This window comes from Phascolarctos cinereus, unplaced genomic scaffold (genome assembly GCF_003287225.1).
Source record: "Phascolarctos cinereus isolate Bilbo 61053 unplaced genomic scaffold, phaCin_HiC Scaffold_3;HRSCAF=262, whole genome shotgun sequence".
NCBI lineage: Eukaryota > Metazoa > Chordata > Mammalia > Diprotodontia > Phascolarctidae > Phascolarctos > Phascolarctos cinereus.
This window is the reverse complement of record NW_027555736.1, coordinates 40,542,574-40,562,982: the sequence shown is the minus strand read 5'-3', so window position 1 is coordinate 40,562,982 and position 20,409 is coordinate 40,542,574. Positions and strand designations below refer to the sequence as shown.

At 41.0% G+C, this 20,409-nt stretch overlaps 1 protein-coding gene across 1 annotated transcript in view; it reads left to right on the top strand.

Annotated features, from left to right (window-relative positions):
* The first annotated feature begins 4,481 nt into the window (after window positions 1-4,481).
* The window catches only part of ALOX5 (arachidonate 5-lipoxygenase), a 76,127-nt gene continuing 60,199 nt past the window's right edge, over window positions 4,482-20,409 (top strand). Inside the window, exons 1-2 of the mRNA XM_020994477.2 lie at window positions 4,482-4,725; window positions 19,959-20,157. Coding sequence (XP_020850136.1) covers window positions 4,576-4,725; window positions 19,959-20,157 — 349 coding nt within the window. The 5' untranslated portion in view covers window positions 4,482-4,575. The remainder of the gene's footprint in view (window positions 4,726-19,958; window positions 20,158-20,409) is intronic.

Below are 20,409 nucleotides of genomic sequence, written 5' to 3'. Positions count from 1 at the left end.
TGGTGGAAAATGCTATCCACATCCAAAGAAAGAACTATGAAAGTTGAATTGCTATCATTTTTTTCCCTCTTCTGTTGAGTTTTGGTTCCTCTTTCTAATGGTTCCTCCTATTGGTTTTAATTTTTACTTACAACTTCACTAATGTGAAAATATGTTTAATAGGAATGTAAATGTATAGCCTATATGAGATTGTGCGCCGTCTTGGGGAGGGGTGTGGGGAGAAAGGGGGAGAAAATTTTAAACTCAAAAGCACATGGAAGTGATTGTTGATAAATCAAAATAAATTAATAAAATTAAACAAAAATATCACATAGGTCCAGAAAATGGAGCTTGTCCATGAAATCGCAAAATCCACTGCGTGTAGCTTGTTTCTTTTAGTACATATTATGTTATACATTAATTATACAATAATTACATACAGCTTGTTTCCCTTTAATATACTTTGTTATGCATTAATTATGTAATAATTACATACAGCTTGTTTCCTTTTAACATATATGGAATTTAATGTGGTAGTACAAATATCAGATTAGGGATTTACTGATCGCTGACTGCCCGAACCCATTTAAAAGTATTTATTTTTGTTAGGTGGCAAAGTGTTAACGAGGAGCAAAAGGATCCTGTTCCATTTGAGTGAGGGAACTTGGTTATCCCTTGAGGAATTTGTATTAAAGAAGAATGGAGTGGAGAATCTGGAGACATTCCCAGAGTGTGGCAGTGGAGAGGAAGGGGACATTCAGAGCTGAGCCAGAGAGGATAGGCAGTCAGGGAGCAACCAGCAGAATAGAGAAGGAGAAAGTAGGACTGAGCTATGGCAGAGAAGGGAGATGTTTGGGAGGACTACTAGTTCTATAGACATCTTAGAGGAAAAGACTTCAGCTGGTGCTCTGAATTGGGCCAACTCCCTCAAGAACAGAAGGCAGTTCTAGAGTAGGGCTGTTCTTTCTCCAGTTTCACCTTCCTTGTGCCTGATTATCAATAGACTCTGTAACAAGCACAAATACAGCTGCTTCTTTACCTAAATTTCCCTGGTAATCTGAATTTTGTCTTAACCATAAAGGAGCCAGGGACTAGCAAAAGATAAATAGAAATAGAAATTAAGGCAGAGAGCCAAACTTCTGCTTAAATATTACAAATTCTCCTAACTGAGGGCTTGGAGTGATGTTATTCCTAGCTTTTCATTTCATATAAACTCCCTAAAACACCAGAAGAGGCAATTACTCAGATTTGGGAAGTACTTATATTATCTGTAGGCTTAAAAGAGCTAATTTTGGTATCAGAGGCTTACACTGATATTGCCCCACTTGTGTGTATCCCTTCTGAAGCCCCTTCTGCTGTTCTTTATGTGTTTCATTGACATTTTTTTCTTTTTATTATAATTATCATTTTCCCCATTGTATACTCTCCCACTGTCTATCTCTCTCCACGTTAAAAAAAAATAAACTGTCTCTTGTAACCAAAGTATAGTCAAGCAAAACAAAGTTATGCTGAAATAGTTATATCTAGAAACAAGCTTTATTGTTAGCAGGCTGAAACCAAGATTGGCCATTACATTGATCAGAGTCTTAAATCTTTCAAAGCTGCTTTCCTTTGTGATGTTGTTATTATTGTACAACTGTTCTCCTGATTCTATCCACTTTACTCGGCATCACTTCATACAAATTTTCCCAGGATTCTCTGCAATCCCTTTTATCATTTTTATGGCACAATAATATATATTCCATTACATTCATATACAACAATTTGTTCAGCCATTCTACAGTTGATGAGCATCCCACTCAGTTTCCAGTTCCTTGCTATGAAAAAAATCCTGCTACAGATATTTTATACATATGGATCCTTTCCCTCTGTCTTTGACCTCTTTGGAGCATATGCTTTGCAGCTAGGTGGCACAGTGGAGAGAGTTCAGCCTGGAGTCAGGAAGACATGAGTGCAGATTCTGCCTCAGACACCAACTAGCTCTGTGGTAAATCATGTAACCTCAGTTTCCTCATTTGTAAAATGGAATAATAATAGCACTTACTTCTCAGGGATGTTGTGAGGATCAAGTGAGATTATAATTGTAAAGTGCTTAGCACAGTGCCTGGCGTGTAAGTAAGCACATATATAAATGTTAGCTATTATCATATACTAGTTAGTAGTATCACTGGTATGCATAGGTTAGTGACTTTTTAAGTATAATTCCAAATTGTTTTCCAGAATGATTGGACCAGGGGCAGCTAGGTGGTGCAGTGGATAGAGCACTGGCCCTGAAGTCAGGAGGACCTGAGTTCAAATCCAGCCTCAGACCAAACACTTGACACTTACTAGCTGTGTGGCCTTGGGCAAGTCACTTAACCCCAATTGCCTAAAAAAAAAAAAAGAACAGAATGATTGGACGACTTCATAGTTCCATAGGGAATGTATTAGTGTGCCTGTTTTCCCACAGCCCCTCCAATAATTGTCATTTTCTTTTTTGTCATCTTTGCCAATCTAATGGATGTGAAGTAGAACTTTAAAGTTGTTTTAATATGCATTTCTCTTTCTGTGAATGACAGAATATTTTTTGATATGATTGTTGATAGCTTGGATTTTTTTCCTGCAGAGCTGCCTATTCATATCATTTGACTATTTATCTTTTGAGGAATGGCTCCTGTTCTTATATGTTCCTATAAATTCTCTCTATATTTTGGATATCAAATCTTTATCAGAGAAATTTGCTATGAAGATTCCCCCCCCACACACACACATGCAAAGTCAACTGTTTCCATTCTAATTCTGCTTTGCATCCACTTGGAGGTTGTTATGATATGCAAAAGTATAATTTCCACTAGACTGCTTTCCAGTTTTTCATCAGTTCTTGTTAAATTTGTATTCAGAGTAGTTACCCTAGCAGCAAATAATCTTTATAATTACATACATCTATATTTATTCCTGTAGAGAGAGTTTTGTAATTGCATTCATATAATTCTTGTGGACATCTTGGTAAAGTTTAATTTACATGGGAAAGGTTGTCAGTACCTAGATTATAATAATATTCTGTACATTCTGGAGTAATTTTTAATGGAATTTCTTGTTCCATCTCTTTTGAATAGATTTTGTCAGTCATGTACAGGAAAGCTAAGGATTTTGTGAATTTATTTTACATCCTGCTACTTTATTGACATTATTAGTTTTTCCCCCTATTTTTTAGTTGAACCCCTAGGATTCTCTAATTAAACCATCATAGCATCTGCAATAAAAACAACACTTTTTATATCTTCTTTGTCTATACTTATTCCTTCAGTTTCATTTCCTGTCTTATTGTTCTAGTTCATATTTCTAGAACCATGTCAAATCATAGTGGTGACAGTGGACAACCTTAATTTACCCTTGATCTAATTGCAAAGTCCTCTAGTGACTGATGCCCAGGGGCCTCACAGGGCTGCTTAACCATGATCCTTTTCCCTTTCCCTGCAGCCTTGTCAGTTTGCTAGTTTTGTTTGTTTACCCATTGGCATGACTTTCTCCTGCCTAGCATGGAATGAGGAAGTCATAAAATTAGAGAGATGGAAACATGGAATAGTAGAACATTGGAATGTAGAAGGAAGAACTCTGAAGTGAACAGTGGATTGATGTCTCAGGCTTTCCCACACACACACATTGAAAATTGGCTCTGCAAGTCACTTAACTCTGGCCTTCCTTTTCCTTCTCTGCACAATGAGGAGGATTGGACAGCTCTGAGTCTTATCAGGGTCCTCCTCTCCATTCGTACCATCACCTCTGAATCTAGGGTGTACATATCCTGTATGCACAGAGTTGCATGGATTCAGTCTCCAACATTAGAATGCGAACTCTTTGGGGGCAGGGACAGGTTTTACGTGTTTTTTGTATCCCAGCCCCAGCACTTAATAAAAGCTTATTGACTAATAGAGGCCCTGGAGCCATGTGCAAATTTAAATTGGGGTTTGTGTGTGTGTGTGTGTGTGTGTGTGTGTGCGCGCGCGTGTGTGCACGCTATAGTGTACACACACTATAGTATAGCAAAACCTGCCACAGTTTTTTGTTGTTTTTGTTTTTGTTTTATTTTGTTTTAGAGGAGTAGTGGAGGAAGGAAGGAGATAGTTCTGATATGGTTTGCAGTGAGGCTAGGGCAGGGTATAGGAAGCCCTGGGGCTGAGAAGTTTCCCCAGTGGCCCGAGAGATAAGGGCTTCAAGTTCGTAATCCTGCTTCTGACTCTTACCTGGCTGAGTGCCTTTGGGCAAATTGCTTAATCTCCCTGGGGCTCAGTTTTCCTATTTGTAAAATGAAGACCTTGGACCAAAAAGTCTCGGATTCCCTTCCAGCCCTAGACCCAGGACCCTAATAACCCCAGCTGCCCGGTGCAGGGTGGATAACGTTGGCTTGTCCAGAATCAGAATCCAGGAGTTCTCCCTCAGTCCCAGATGATGAGCGAGGTCAACTTCTGGAGAAGAGGGGGGAGGTCCTAGGGTGGGGCGTCGTGCCTAGGTCTCCGCCCCTTCTCTTCTCCCCTCTCTGGGCTCCTTGTGGCTGGAGTGAGACCGCTGCAGCCCCAGCCGTGGCTCTCGTCCTCCTCCGCGGCCGCCTGCCTCGCCATGCCTTCCTACACCGTGACCGTGGCGACGGGCAGCCAGTGGTTTGCCGGCACCGATGACTACATCTACCTGACCCTCGTGGGCTCGGTGCGCTGCAGCGAGAAGCACCTGCTGGACAAGCCCTTCTACAATGACTTCGAGAGGGGGGCGGTGAGTGCTGGGCGGAGGGGAGGGTTCCTCCTTGAATGGCGCTTAGAGATCCCGGTGACCAGCAGTGCAGAAAAGAGCCCCCTGGGGCACCCCCAGAGCCCTGAGAGCCTGGCCGCTGGCCTGGGAACCCCGAGTTGCAAGACCTCCGAGGTCTTGGGGGTGGGGTTAAGCACCAAGCTCCTCATCTTAGAGGGAGGGAAACAGAGGTACAGATGGGGTGACATCACACGAGTAGCATAGTCAGGATTTGAAACCTGGGCCCCGGACTGGAAATCCAGCACTCAACCCCCTGCATCACACTCCTGTAGGATAAGGAGGTTTTCCCCTCCCTTCATCATCATGACCCCTTCTATTTTGTGTAGCCCTTTATTTCTCACATAGAGAACTTGAGTTCTAATCCCACCTCCACTGCTCTCCAGGATTGGGGGAAGCCCAGAAAGGTGGGATGACTTGTCTAGGGCCACACACCTAGTCATGGTGGCAGAACTGGGACCAGATTTCAGATTTTCTGACTCTCAGTCCAATATTGGACAAGCCCAGGTGGCCCAGTGGATAGAGCCCCGGATTAGGTATAAGAAGACCCGGTTGGGTTCAAATCCTGACAGGCTACTCAATATTTGAGTGACTCTGGGCAACTAAATGCGTTTTTCTGGGACTCATTTTCCTCATCTGGAAAATGAAGGGATCGGTAGAGATGTTCTCTGAGTTCCTTTTCAGCCCTAGTCCTGTGAGCTCACAAGCCCTTGACAACCCCAGCTATTTATTTTGGCTCTTGTATGGTCACCCAGTCTGACATGGAAAGGCCAATTCATGGCATTGGGCTAGGTGACCACCAAGGTGCTTTCTAGTTCTAAAGCCTTGAGAAGGTGTCGCCATGTAAAGGTCATTATCACCTTCAAAAATATGGTGACATCTCATTAAAAACTTGGTTGTCCCTTCCTTGAGTATTTAGTAAATAGCTACCACCCCAGCCAGTGACCATAGGAAGGAAGAAGCAACAGTGATTGCCCCTTCCTGGGGGTTGGCAGTTGAATTGATGACCTGCAGTAGACTGGATCCTGCAAATGTCTTTGTCTTATCTAAGCCAGCTATAATAATGTAAAGTGGGTTGGATTTGAAGTTTAAATATCTGGGTTCAGACTCTGCCTTGCTAGCTGTGTTTCTATAGACAAATTAACCTCTCTGAGCCGCATTTCCTGGCTCACAAGGCTGCTGCAAGAAAGTATGAGCTACATGACCACGTAGAGATTACCTAACAGGTAATGGTCAGGGAGTGCAGGGAGCAGGCGGTACATAGAGCATTATACTGAAAGGGTTTCAAAAGGGACTTTAAAAAGGCTCAAAGCTTTCTCATTTGGGTGAAGGGGGAAGGGCAAAGACATGGATGTGGTCACTGAATATTACTTTTTCTTCTGATTATTGTTAGGAAAATTTTCCTAACAATTAGAGCTATCTGAAGGTGGAAGCTGTGGGGAAGGGGATAGAGGGCAGAAAATGAGTTCCTTGTTCCTGGAGGTCTTCAAGGAAAGCCTGCGTGGCTCCCTGCATGTGTTGTAGGTAAGAGTTAGACTGGACAGCCCCAAGGCTCCTTAGGATTCTGTGAGTCAGACGCTATGAACTAAAAAATCCATCTTGGTAAGAAATAATTCGCTTCATTATAGCAGATTCCACAGAAGTGCCACATCAAGGAGAGGTTGAAATTGTTCGAATAGTTTATTGCCAGTTCTAATCTGCAAACATTTTGCAAGCATCTACTATGTGCAAGTGCTAGGTGCAGGGGGTTGAGGGGGAAGAGATGAAATTAAATAATAAATGGGAGGCCATGGCCCTGGCCCTGGCCCTCAAGGAGATTACAAGCTACAGCAGTTACAGAAAATTGTGGTAGGGACTCTGAACAGATCTAATCTGGATAAAGCAATCTCTAGATCTTGGCAGATGGTGGGGCAAATGAATGAATAAATGAAAGAATGAATGAATGAAAGCCATCAAAGAAAGAGGGTTTTTTTCCCTCCTAGCTTGAATCCTCTCATTTGTCCATCTTAACAGCCTAAAATAATCCACTAAAATCCCCACTCTTCATTGTGCTGTTGTTATTTAGTGTTTCAGTCGTGTCTGATTCTTCATGACCCCATTGGGGTTTTCTTGGCAGAGATACTGGAGTGGTTTGCCATTTCCTTGTCCAGCTCATTGTACAGATGAAGAAACTGAGGCAAACAGGGTTAAGTGACTTGCCCAGGGTCACACAGCTAGTAAGTGTCCGAGGAGGGCTTTGAACTCATGAGGATGAGTCTTCCTGATTCCAAGCCCAGTGCTTTATGCACTGAGCCACCTAGCTGCCCATCATTGTGCTAGATAAATAGAATTAGGTGATGTGTTTTCTTTTCTGGCTAACACTTTACAAGTTTGATTCTAAATGAAATACCTAGAACATCAGTGAAGCCCTGTATAGCACTGACAGGGATTGAACATCATTTTGCTTCTGCCTGTTAGGCTCTTATCTGAATGGGATGAAGTACTAGCATGCCAAAGGGACCCCATTTCCCCGTAGGTGACGCACTCCAAGAATGGGGTGATAGTGAGGTTCTTGAGTAATATGAGATTGAGCCTTTAAAATGATCCATTTCCCTTATTTGTGTGTTGATGCCTTTTGGTTTTGACATCATCATCATTTCTATGTGTCACTCCCTTCCTCCCTGCCCTTCATAATAGAATCATCTTTTATAACAGAAATTTAAAAAGAAAGAGAAAAAAGTTGAGCAAAACCAACCCCAATCCCAACCATGTCTGCTGGTACATGTGATTATATCATTCAGTTTAGATGACAAGCATATAGGGGCAGAGATTTAGAGTTGGGAGGACCCTCCATGGACATCTAGTTCAGTAGTGTTCTTTCTAATCAATTAATCAGTCAACAAACATTTATTAAGCACCTACTATGTTCTATCCTGGGTACTAGGGATACAAGGACAAAAGTGAAGCAGTCCCTTCTCTTAGGGAGCTTGCAGCCTATGCAGGGAAGACAGGAGGAGGAGGAGAAGGCAGAGGTGGAAGATGACAGTAAAAACAGTAGCTATCATTTATATAGCACTTTAAGATTTTTGAAGCCCTTTACAAATATCTCATTTGGTCCTCACAACAACCCTGGGAGGCAGGTGCTCTAATTGTCTCTATTTTACAGATGAGGGAACTGAGGCAGAGAGAGGTTAAGTGACTTGTCCAGGGTCACATACCTAGTAAGTGTCTGAGGCCAGATTTGAACCCAAGCCATCGTGATTCCAGATCTAGGGCCCTTTCCAATGTGCCACTGAGCTGCCATATGTTCAATTAAAAATACAGGCTGTATTTTAAAAATACCAAAAGGAGGAAGATGGGGGGTGGGTGGGGAGCCAGGTGGTGAACTAAAAGCTAGTGAAATAGGAGAAGTCCTCTTGGCACTTCCACTGAGCCTTGAAGGGAGCTTAGTTTTCTGGGAGTGGGAAGTAACGAGAAAAACATTCCAGGAGCCTGCTCAAAAGTATGAGGCAAAGGCGGGAGATGGAAGGATCAGTCTAGATAACAGTTATTTGGCTAGAGTATATAGTGAATGAGGGGAGAGTAAGGTATAATCAGCTGGATCCCAGGTTGTGAAGGGCCTTAAGTGCCAGAGAGCAGTTTAGATTTTAACCTCAAGGCAATGGGGTCCACAGAAGCTTCTCGAGTTGAGGAGTGACATGGATTTTGAGCTCCAGAAGTATCAATATGGCAGCTGTGATGGGGATGGATTGGAGAGGGGAGAGACTGCCTAGATGCAGGGAGACACATTGGGAGCCTGTCACAATAGTCTAAGCAAGACAGGATGAGGGCCTGGACAAGGGTGAGTGTGGTAGGAGTACAGAAAAGGGGACAGACAGGAGAAACGATGGAGTGGAATCAGCAAGACGTGGCCACTCATATAATCATATTAATAAGGTTTTAGATTTAGCAATCACGGGTTCGTGTAGAGTCCATCTAGTCTCTTTACAGATAAGGAAACTGAGGCCCACAGGTGGGGAAGAGACTTTCCCAGGAGTCACAGATATAAGAAGCAGAGCTGAGATTTAAACCTTGTTCCTCTGTTCTTTCCTAACATCTCATTTCAGTATCCATTTTCCTGACTGATATTCATCCCCCCACCAATGACTTTGGACAAGTCATGTGACTTCTCTGGGCTTGCATTTCCTCGGTGGCCTCTAAGGAAGCCATAGCTCTATGCTCTTGTGCAGTACCTGGCACACATGTAGGGGACCATGGTATCATGGGCTCCTTAGAGGTCATCTGGTGCCATCCCCCTCATTTTCCAGATTGAGGGACTTGATGTTCCATGAAACTAAATTAAGTGACTTGGCTAAGGTAACACCAGGTAGTAAGGAGGATTGGCACCCAAGTCCTCAAACTCCAGATCCAGCCCTCCTGCCTCCATGCTGCCTCCTATGCATTTTCACATGGTGAAAAATTTTGATGATGGTGATGCCTGTTGAGAAAAGAATGATGTCTTTTATGGACAAGACGAAGGTGCCTTCCTACTGACTTACTTTCTCCTTCTTCATCTCTCCTCCCTCTTGCACATTCCTCTTTCCATGGAATCATGGAAATGTTATTGGTGAATAGATAGGGCTAATAAGGCCTCCTCTAGCAGATTTTGTGTGAGATTTGCATAACCAATACACTATTTTAAAAGACTGAAGCCAGAGAAGGTAGAGAAAGGCTTGGGCACTCCAAGTCCCAGAGCCATGCAAACCAGCTGGGGAGACTGAGCTGCCATTGTTGAAGGGCTCATTTGTGTGAGGTTGGGGTTTTTTTCCTTTCAGCTTTTTGAGAAAGTTCCTGTTGATGCAAAAGATTTTCACATTTTGTCTTGCACAGTCCCAGAGGGCAGTTCCTCTTTTTCTAGCTCCAGCACATTCTGACTTTTCTCCTTAGTGGTGGTGAAAGAGAAAGCTTCGGGAAATGCTTGCTGTGAACAAGAGAGTGGCTTTTACCTTGGGGGAGGTGTTTATTGTGGTCCTGTTCAGACCTGTCAGCACCAATCTACCTTTGGGGGCAGAACTGCTGGAACCTAGGAATGATCATTCCTTGCTTGCTGGGTTTTTTTTAGTCTGGCACTAGGATGTCATCAGTGTGGGGAACTCTCAGTACTAAAATCTCCTCTGCTGATGCTGATTTTTGACTCGTCAGTAAGAATACTAGGGTCCTTAGAAGCCGTCTTGTACAGCCTTTTCATTTTATAGATGAAGAAACAGAGGCTAAGATGTTAAATGACATACCCAAGGTCATATAGCTACATTAGATCCAGGTTCTCAATCCAAATCTAGTCCTCCATCCATTACACCATTCTGCCTTTCTAATGTATGACCCTGAAGAGTGTTCAGGGGTACTGAGAACCTAAGTGACTTGTCCTTGGTCACACAGCCAGCATATGTCAGAGGCGGGGCTTAAACCCCACCTGGTTCCAAGGCAGTCCCCCTTTATGTATTATACCCTGCTGCTTCTGCTGGTTTTTTTTTCCCTAGAGGCTATGAGGTGTCATAGTGGCTAGAGTTTTAGTTGTTATGGTCTGAAAGACCAGAATTGAATCCTGCCTCAGTCACTTATTAGCTGTGTGACCCTTGGCGAGTCACTTAACCTCTTTGTACCTCAGTTTCCTCATCTTTAAAATGTGTACTTGAAGAGAAAAGGTTTGAAGGGGAATACTCTCATAAAAAATTAGAACTTGCCTTCCCCCCATCCTTCCTCCAGGTCTTCAGTTTTTTCCCATCTTTCTTCTTCAAAGCTTAAATGTGTAGCTGGTTTTCACCATGTCCCTGGCTACAACCAGGGACTATCATACCTGGCTTCAATCCAGCCAGGTGCCCACAGTTCTGATCATCCTCCCCTAGCCTTTTCTTTCTTCTCTGTCAGATTCTGCATGATCTGAGCCCAAACTGTGCTCTCTCTATTTTTCTCCTTCTCTTTTTCTTCTACCTCTTTCTACTCATCTTCCCCTTCTTCCTCTGCTTCTTTCTCATTCTTCCTCCTGTTCTTCTTCCTCTTCCCCTTCCTTTTTTCCTCTTTCTATTTGTTCTCCTCTCCTTTCTCCTTTTCCCCATTCTATGATTCTTCCTCCTCCTCTTTCCTTGGTACCTTTTGATTTCCTGTAGTTGCAGGGCTTTCTGGATTTTCTGACACTTAACAGTGTCAGAATAAAGTTCAGTCTTGTTGAGAGTGCACTTGTCATTTTGCCTGTGAACAACATTAGAACATTCATTTTTAACAAAATGAAACAAAGCCAACACATTTCTAACTGTTCTCTCCAAAGGTACCTGTGATTTCCCCACTGCTAAATCATTGGTTAAATCATTTTCAGTCCACAGGTTATTTGACCTTTTTGTGCATGGCTGACCCCCCCCCCCAAGAACACCCTCCTCCATTGCCTTCTTTATTGGTTCTCTTTCTATCCATACAATGGCTCTTTCTCAGTCTCCTCACTGGTTAACAATTCTCTTTCCCCAAGCACAGATGACTTCTGTCCTGGGCCCTCTTCTCTTCTTTGCCCATACTCTACCTTGATGAGGTTTATCCACTGTATATTACATTAGCTCATGTTTTCAAATTGGTGTGTTTTATCATATTATGATTATTCTTGAGGAACCACTTAGCTAAGCCAATGGGAGGTAGGGCACTTACCCTTCTGTGTCCTGTTCTTGGTTTGGATTAGGTTCAGTGCTGGAGAGCCTGCCTCTGGTGAAAGGGGGCTTTCTTTTCCTCATACTACTGGCTTGTTGAGTCCCTCCCCCCACTCTCTAGGGATAATTTTAATGTTAGTAAATTAGATAGTGGCTCACAAAACTAACAGGACCTCTAAAGGTAAGTTGTAAAAGAAAGGTTCTCGGTGTACAATATTAATTGGTTGTACAACAGTTAGTTCATATTAAGCGCACAAGGAACACTGATTTTTAAAAAAAGCATCCATTAATAGAACAGAGATCAGTAACAATTTAAAACCACTTGTATAATATGCTAGGATCATGATACAGAGCATAAAGCAGCTTGCAGAATCGCTAGACATTTTGATTTCATCTTGGCTAGGCAATGTCCAAACAACTCCTGGTACATGTCTGCTGGTCAAATGGGCCAGGCTCCTCTGGAGGTTTCCCTTCCAGACCTTTGGAGCTCATGAGGTCTCCAGTACTTCTTGAGAGTTGCAGTCAAGAGAGCCCCATCAAAACTTTTGAAAAGGTCCATTAGCTAATGAGGGCACTTATTACTGGCCATTCTGCCTGTTCTAGGTCCCAAAGCAGCTGTAATGGATTGAGACAAACTGGAATGTAAAAATCTTTTAGTATCAAGAAACCAATAAACATAAAGAATGATATCATGAGTAGGAATTGGACTGCCTGTCTTAGTTTGTACCAATCTCCTCCTTCGAGAATCAACTTTAATGTGATTGTTTTTTCTGGTACTTAGCACAGTCCCTGGCACATAGCAGGCACCTAATTAATGTTTATTGACACATTTGAAAGCAGTGGGATGTCATCTTAAAGCAAGGGTTTAATTCCTCAGTCCTTGGAAAAATTGCTAAAGTAAGGACCACACAAGCCCCACAGTATACAGAAAGTCAATTTCCTCTTTTCCACCTCATGGCACATTAGTTGATCAGAATGCTGGAAGTGTTCACCCTTTGTGTAAACCATAAGACAAGGAACTGCTTATCCATGTTCAGAACTAGAGAGATATTTCAAAATTTCACACATCAAATGAGATTATATTCAGATCTCGCACAATACACAGAACTACTCAAATGGATCAATGGGTCATAAAATATTGGAAGATAATGAATGGCATCTGTAACCATTGTAGAAAGGTAGAAGTGTTTAATCAACAAATAGAATTATAGAAGACATGAATTTCAGTACTGAAAATAAAAATGAATTTTTGCACAACCCAAAGCAGTACACCTGCGGTACTTACTTTATAGTGCTGTTGAGAGAATCTAATGAGCCCACATTTTACAAACCTTAAAGCAATATATAACAACAATAATAGCTAAAATGTAAATAACACTTGAAGGTATGCGAAGTACTTTGCAGATATCTCACTGGAGCCTCACAAATGTGTGCAATAGATACTGCAGGTGTTATTCCATTTTACATATGGGGAAACGGAGGCACAGAGCATTCCATTGGATCATGAGATTATAGATTTCAACTGAGTCCTACTCCCTTGGAGCAACCTTTTGACATGACAGTGAGTTTTTCTTTCCCAAAAAGTTCAACACAGTTCTACCAAAATTCATAGCACCATCCTGTGATTTAGAAGTACCCTCAGAAAGTAAGTAGAATTTGGGGATCACTGTACAAGGAGTAGCCTTCCCCTTAGACCTGCCTTGTCCAAATAACTAAGGAGAAAGAAATGTCTCCTCTTGTTAGGGTATTGGCTGAACTCACCCCTTAGGGAAAAGAGAGAGAAGAGATTTACCTGCCCTGCCAATAAACACAACAGGCACTTAATTAATGCACTGAGCAGTTGATGTATTTCTTGAGCAAAATTAGAGGGTTTCTATCTCTTGTTTTTCAGTGGTATGATTAAACTCTTCACATTTTTTGGAGAATTTCAGTTCAATTCAACACAAATGTATTTTTAATCGCCTACTATGTGCCAGGTCCTATGCTAGGCACTGGGAATACAAAGATAAAAATTAACAGTCCTTGTCCTCAAGGAGCTTACATTCTACTTGGGGTCAGAAGATCATAGATTTAGAACTGGAAGAGAGTTTCAACATTATCAAGTCAAATTCCTTCACTTACCAATGAGAAAACTGGGGCCTAGGGAAGGGAAGGGACTTGACCATGTCATGCAAGAAGTAAATGCAGGTTTTGAACCCAGGCATTCTTAACTCCAAATCTAGCATTTCCTTGCACAGTACTCTCTTAACATGATATGACACAAATCCAGGTAAGTATAACCCAAGGTAAGCAGTGATGAGAGCAAAGGAGAGATTCAGACAAAGTGCACTAGGTATATCTGAGGTTGGAGAGAAGCTTTTGGCTTAGAGGAACCAAGGAAGTCTAACTAGGGGAGGAAGTGGCACCTGAGCTGAGCCTGGGGGGAAGATAAAAATTCTGACAGGCAGCGATGAGAAACAAGTGAATTCTAGGCCTGTGTAAATGAATAGAGGTAGTAAATTGACTCTAGAGTTTATGAAGCAGCTAATGGTCCAGTTTGGCTGGAATGTGGTGTGTATGGAAGGATGGAAAGACAGGTTCGAACAAGTTAGTAGAGGACCTTCAATGCCAGGCTAAGAAATATGTATTTGATCCTAGCAGCACTAGGGAATCACTAAATATTTTTGATCAGGGAATGACTAAGTCAGATTTGTGCCTTAGGAAAAAATATTTCAAAAGTGGTCCAAAAGACAGATTCGAGAGGGGGGCATTGGAGGCAGATAGAACAGTTTGGAGGCTATAATAGTTTGGTTCAAGTGAGAGAAGTGATAAGGACCTGAATTAAGATGATAACTGTGTGAATGGACCAAAGTAGAGGGCTCAGAGATGTTATTACGGAGGCAGAATTGACGGGACATGGCAGATATTTAGCTATAAAGGCTGAGGGATAGAGAGGAACCAGAGATGATGCCAAAGTTTTGGGTCTGGGTGACAGCAAGTATGTTGTTGCCATCACTAAATTTGATCCTCTCTAATAGAGGATGCTAAGTTTTTGAGCACTTTTTCATGAGGGTAGTGATATAATAGAGAGAACACTCTGGGTTTAGGGGCTGAGATGACCTAAGTTTGAATCTCTCCTCTGACGCTAGTAGGGTGACTTTGTTTGTTTGTTTGGTGAGGCAGTTGGGGTTAAGTGACTTGCCCAAGGTCACACAGCTAGTAAGTGTCAAGTATCTGGTCTGAGACTGGATTTGAACTCAGGTCCTCCTGACTCCAGGGCCGGTGCTCTATCCACTGCGCCACCTAGCTGCTCCTAGAAAGGTGACTTTGGACAAATCCCTTAATCTCTCTTTGCCTCAGTTTCCTTATCTATATGGGGTTAATATTGTGGTTACTTACATCATGAGGTTGTGAGAAACAAATGAGATAATATAATAAAGTGCTTTGTAAACCTTAAAGCACTATGTAAATCAGCTATAATAATGGCTTCTTTTGAGAACCAAAGATCTAACTGCTAAATTCAGTCTTTTCCCATTCTTGATCTCTCTACAGCTTTTGACATTGTTGACCCCCAATTTACTCTTGAACACTATCTCCACTCTTGGCTTCCCTTACTTGTTTTCTGTTGATTCTGTATTTACCTGGCTGACTATCCATTCCTTCTCAGTCTCCTTTGCTGGGTCATCATCCTTTCACCCAACAAAGTTGTGTTTCCCAGGGTTCTACCCTGGGCCTTCTTCTTTCCTTTCTCTGTACTCCCTTCGTAGTATCATCAACTCCCATAGGTTAAATTACCACAAATGCAAATGAACCCCCAGATATATAGATATAGATATAGGTATAGATCGATTGATCTATCATCTATATCTATCTATCTATCCATCTATCCATCCATCCATCCTTCCACTCACCCAGGTTCAGAACCTATGAGTCATTCTTGACTCTTCTTCTCCTTCAGTTTTCTTATCCAGTAACTTGTCCATTCTATCTCCATAAAATCAAAGCTGTCACCTATGTACTCATCTCTTCTTGCCTGTACTATTACAATAGCTTGTTAATTGGCCTCCCTGCTTCTAGTCTATCCCCTTTCTAATACATTCATTCTCCATATAGTAGCCAAATTAATTTTCCTAAAGTACAGATCTGGCTATGTCAGTCCCATAGACAAAAATCTTCAATGACTTCCTGTTTCCTCTAGGATAAAATACAAACTTCTGAGCCTGATATATAAGACCCTTGAAAATCTGACTCCCCTCAATCTTTCCAGTATTTTATATTAGCAGTAGCTAGATGGCACCATGGACAGAAAAACTGAACCTCAAGTGAGGAAGACTGAGTTTGAATTCTGACTCAAACATTAGCTGTGTGATCCTAGACAAATCATTTAACCTCTACTTCAGTTTCCTTATCTACAAAAGAGGATAATAATAGCACCTACCTCCCAAGGTTGTTGTGAGGATAAAATGAGGTAACATTTGTAAAGCACTTTGCTATATGATGTTATTATTATCAGTATTGTTATTGTTATTATTCACTCAGTCTGCATTTTAGATTGTTTTGTTATCTATTGTCCTCATTTGCAACTTTTAATCTCTTGGCCCCTTGTCTTTTCATCATGTCATGGAATCCATTCTTCCCCTTCAATTCAGTTCAATAAATACTTATTAGGTGCCTATTTAAGTGTCCATGAGGTAGCTAGGTGGTATAGTAGCTAGAGTCCTGGTCCTGGAGTGAGGAACACCTGAGTTCAGATTTGGCCTGAGACACTTTCTAGCTGTGTGACCCTGGCCAAGTCACTTAACCCTGTTTGCCTCCATTTTGTCATCTGTAAAATGAGCTGGAGAAGGAAATGGCAGACCACTCCAGTATCTTTGCTAAGAAAACCCCAAATGGAATCAAGAATTGGACGTGACAAGCAACTAAACAATAACAAAGTACCTACTATGTTCTAGGCACTGTGCTAAGCACTGGGAATACAAATAAGAAAAAGATAGTTCTTGCTCTCAAGGGGCTTACTGTCTAATGGAGTAAGACAGTATACAAAAGGAAGCTGAAATGGGGGTGGGGGGTGGAGCCAGCAGTACCCACCTCAGTAGAAACCAAACAGAACCAGTGATAAGTGGACAGTAGCAAAGGTCTGAGCCCTCTGTGGGAAAACATTATTGATCTGTACTACAGAGAGGAAAGGCAACTGAGGAAGTTGAGATGGTGTTGAGTATCAGTAGCTGAGTCAATCTGCATGGTGATAAAATTACAGGTGATTACCTTATCCTGAGAGTGGCATGATATTCAGTGTAGTAAAGTTGATGGAAGATGGAGAGTGAATTGAGAGAAATCGAATGGAGGGAAAATTGAATTGAATCGTATTGAATTGAATTGTCCCCATCAGCCACATTTTCTCACTTGCCCCCTTGTCTTTGCATCTTTGCATTTGGAATCTACTTCCTCCTCATAAGACCCCTAACTTCTTTACAACTCAGTCACCACCCTTTCCTTGATCCCCCAGAGATTAGCACTCTTTTTCTTTTTAAAGGATTTTGTATTTTTTGTGCAGACTTTGTATGTGTGTATGTATACATTTACATATATACATATGTATGCACATATGTACATATATACATACTCATACGCACACATATATGACTTTGTTGTCCCCACGCCAACCCCCAGCAGACCAAAAACTTCTTGAAGACAAGGAATGATTAGCTTTTAACTTTGTATTCCAAGTACTTTGCAATTATTAAGTGCTTAATGGGTCTGTTATTGGACTGAGCTCTCTCTTCATATTCTTCAACCACTCATTTTGCAGAATTTCACCTATTGTTATACATTTCTGCCAATTACTTACAAATTTTAGTTGCTAGACTTCTATCATAAATGTTTATTGCATATTCTTCTCTCCCCCCTCCCCCTCCCCTGCTTCTTTCCTCCTCTTTCTGGATGCCTTGCTTTTTGGTTAGGCCAAAGTCTTTTTTTTTTTACCTAATTCAAGTATTTTGCTAACTTTTCTCCACAGTTGTGAAAGATATGATTCCATTTCCTTCAACATTGTTTTAATGATTTAAAACACTGGATCATTGATCCGTTTGGATCAATTATGGTGTATGGTGTATGGAGTATCTCTGTATTTTTCACCAAATTGTGCTCCATTTTGAATTGAATAATGTCCTGGTGCCTGACCAACTCCCTCCCCCCAGTACATGTATCTTAAATATTTATTCATCATCTCTTCCCAAAGCCAATTTATATACTTCAGTTACCAAATGATACAATTCAGCTCCTACTTTGTTTCCTATTAATGGTATTTACTTTGAGGCATATGTCAATAAAGCCAAAGCCATTGTTTCTTTTATACATTCCTATAGTAGTTACATTATATCATTATATAAACACTCTTACTGTCTTGTTGCACTGCTTTCCCCCCAAGGTAGTTACTTTGAGAAAGCCGATGATTCAAACAATTCTGCTACTGTTTTATTACCCCGCATAGAAATTACATTGAGCCAATGCTTAGTTAAGAATAGTTTTCAAGTTTGGAGTTTTTCCTTGTTGAAGTTCTTCATACCTGTGTGTAGTATCAAAGATCTCATACAACCTTAGCCTATTCTCTAGGAATAGCTGAAATTCTTGTGTGCATTATTAAATGATCATTGATAGCACTATTATCAAATAATCACTTATTAATATCATTATTAAATGATATTAAATGACTTGAAAACATATGCCTAATCTAGCTAAGGAGGTAGTCTTAGGCTGAAGTGTAATTTCTCTAGATTCGTGACATGATATATTGTTATGCCGAGAAATTAGTGAGTTAGACCCAGAGTAATTTAAATTGTGGACTTTATTAGCACACGGCTGCCAGGGGTATTCACATCCAAATCAAGCAGCCCACATCAGAGGTCGAGCTAGGGTTTATATAGGGAGTATAGAGGACAGGGAGGGGGATGGATCTTTGAAGTCTGGCAAGAGGAAGAGTTCTGGGGCTGGTCAAGGACACCCCTCTCCCTCTGTCTAGACATGAGAATGCTCTGCAACAAAGGAAAAAACTTTCTCACAACTAAGGAATTTGGAGGCTTCCAGAGATATGATCTGAGGGCTGGGGCCTGAGCAGCCAGATAAGGGTCATGAATGAATACTGCTAGGCACAGTGTCCTTGGGCTGGGGAGTGGTTGTCAGAGATAGTATTTCTGAGACTAGGGGGGCATTTTGGGGGCAAAAGTATAAGCACAAGCATCATTACAGGTCAGGGATCACACAAACCAGACCAGGTGTCCTGGTTTCTGGTATAAACATAATTATCTAAAGCAATTATATTGCAAGCTTTCTTATCCATTTGCGCTGGAGGTATGGGCTGTGCTTAAGCTATGCAAGAGTACATTTCACTATTGTTTAGATTTAGGAGGAAAGAGGTCTGGGGCAAGATTAAGCAGCAACTTCTGCTTTCCATAGCCTAAAGGGCCGTACTGCCTAAATGGTAAAATAATGTTCTGCATTACAATATGAGCTCTTTCTATTATTCTTCATCTTGGATGAAAAATCTTGAGTAATTCAGATAGGAAGATTTTTGATGTGTGATGTTTTTTTTCCTTGGTTCATTTTAAAATGATTTCTCCATCACTATAGTTTGGGAATCTGATGGTAGAATATCTGGGTGAGTTGAGTCTGGGTTTATTCTTTTTTTACCATCTAGTGAATTCTACAAATCTGTAGTATGTCTCTTAATTTTAATAATTCTGAGAAATTTTCTTGCATGATTTTCTGAAATCATATCAGATTCTTTTCTTTTTCATTCTTTTTGGGAATTTCATTATCTCTTAGTTTATTTCTACAGGTCTTCTCTAATTTTTTTTTTACCTTTATTTGAAGGTTATTGGGTAATTTTCAATTGTGTTGGTTTTTTAGCTCATTTTTGCTGATTGGTCTGCTCTATCTATACTGTTTTGACTTCCAATAGAACAATTCTATTTCTCATCTATATTTTTTATGTTATCCATGGACAATTCCAAGTTGTTTAAGGTTTATTATCCTTTTGTTGTATGCCACCTCTTTTTTTTAACTTTTTCAGTTGTACCTTTACTTAATTCCATTGATAGAGGACATTGTTGGTGTTAAATTAATCTCTTCCCTCACTTGATGTCTCCCTTTCAATTTTGTTTAATCCATAATATTTGTTCATTGCTAGAAAGGTTTTTTTAAAAAAGCAATTTGCTTTATCTTTTCCTTTTCCACAACTTTCCTTTGGCAATCTATTGCTGCCTTTTTTAAGGGAGATGTTGGGAGTTCTAAGTTCTCTTATGTCTTTACTCTATTATTTTGCCAGAAGTCAGATATTTTTATTAAGCTTACCAAATAAAGATTTAAAAAGGTTAAAATATGTAAATCTCTTGGCAAGGGAATTGAATAACCAGGGGATGCAGAGAGAGTGGAGTCTACAGATACACCATTAACCTTCCATTTGTTCTCCTACAAAGCAAGAAAATTTCAAATGATTACTTTAGTTGATATAGATCTGTTAGAAACTTGAATATGCTTATTAGATTCCAAGTTGTATTTGCCTTTTATTCTGTACAGGTAGATTCTTATGATGTGACTGTGGATGAAGAACTAGGAGATATCCTTCTGATCAAAGTTGAAAAACGAAAGTATTGGCTCCATGATGACTGGTATCTTAAGTATATCACTTTGAAGACTCCCTATGGAGAATACATTGAGTTCCCCTGCTACCGCTGGTTCACTGGGGAGGGTGAAATTGTCCTCCGAGATGGGAGAGGTGAGTCCTAGATGACTTCTTTCAAGGACTTAGATCGCAATGTAAGTATGTCCTGGGGAATGCTATGACTACCAGAGAACCAAGGTCATAGGGATCATCTTGTCCAATATCACCATTTTGGAGGTGAGGAGGCCCAGAGGAATTCAGTGACTAGCCCGAAGACACACAAAAAGTGAATACTAGAGAAGGCATTTGAATTGAGGTCCTCTGACTCTAGGTTCCATTAGATGAGGCCGTTGGTTAGTAGTAGCT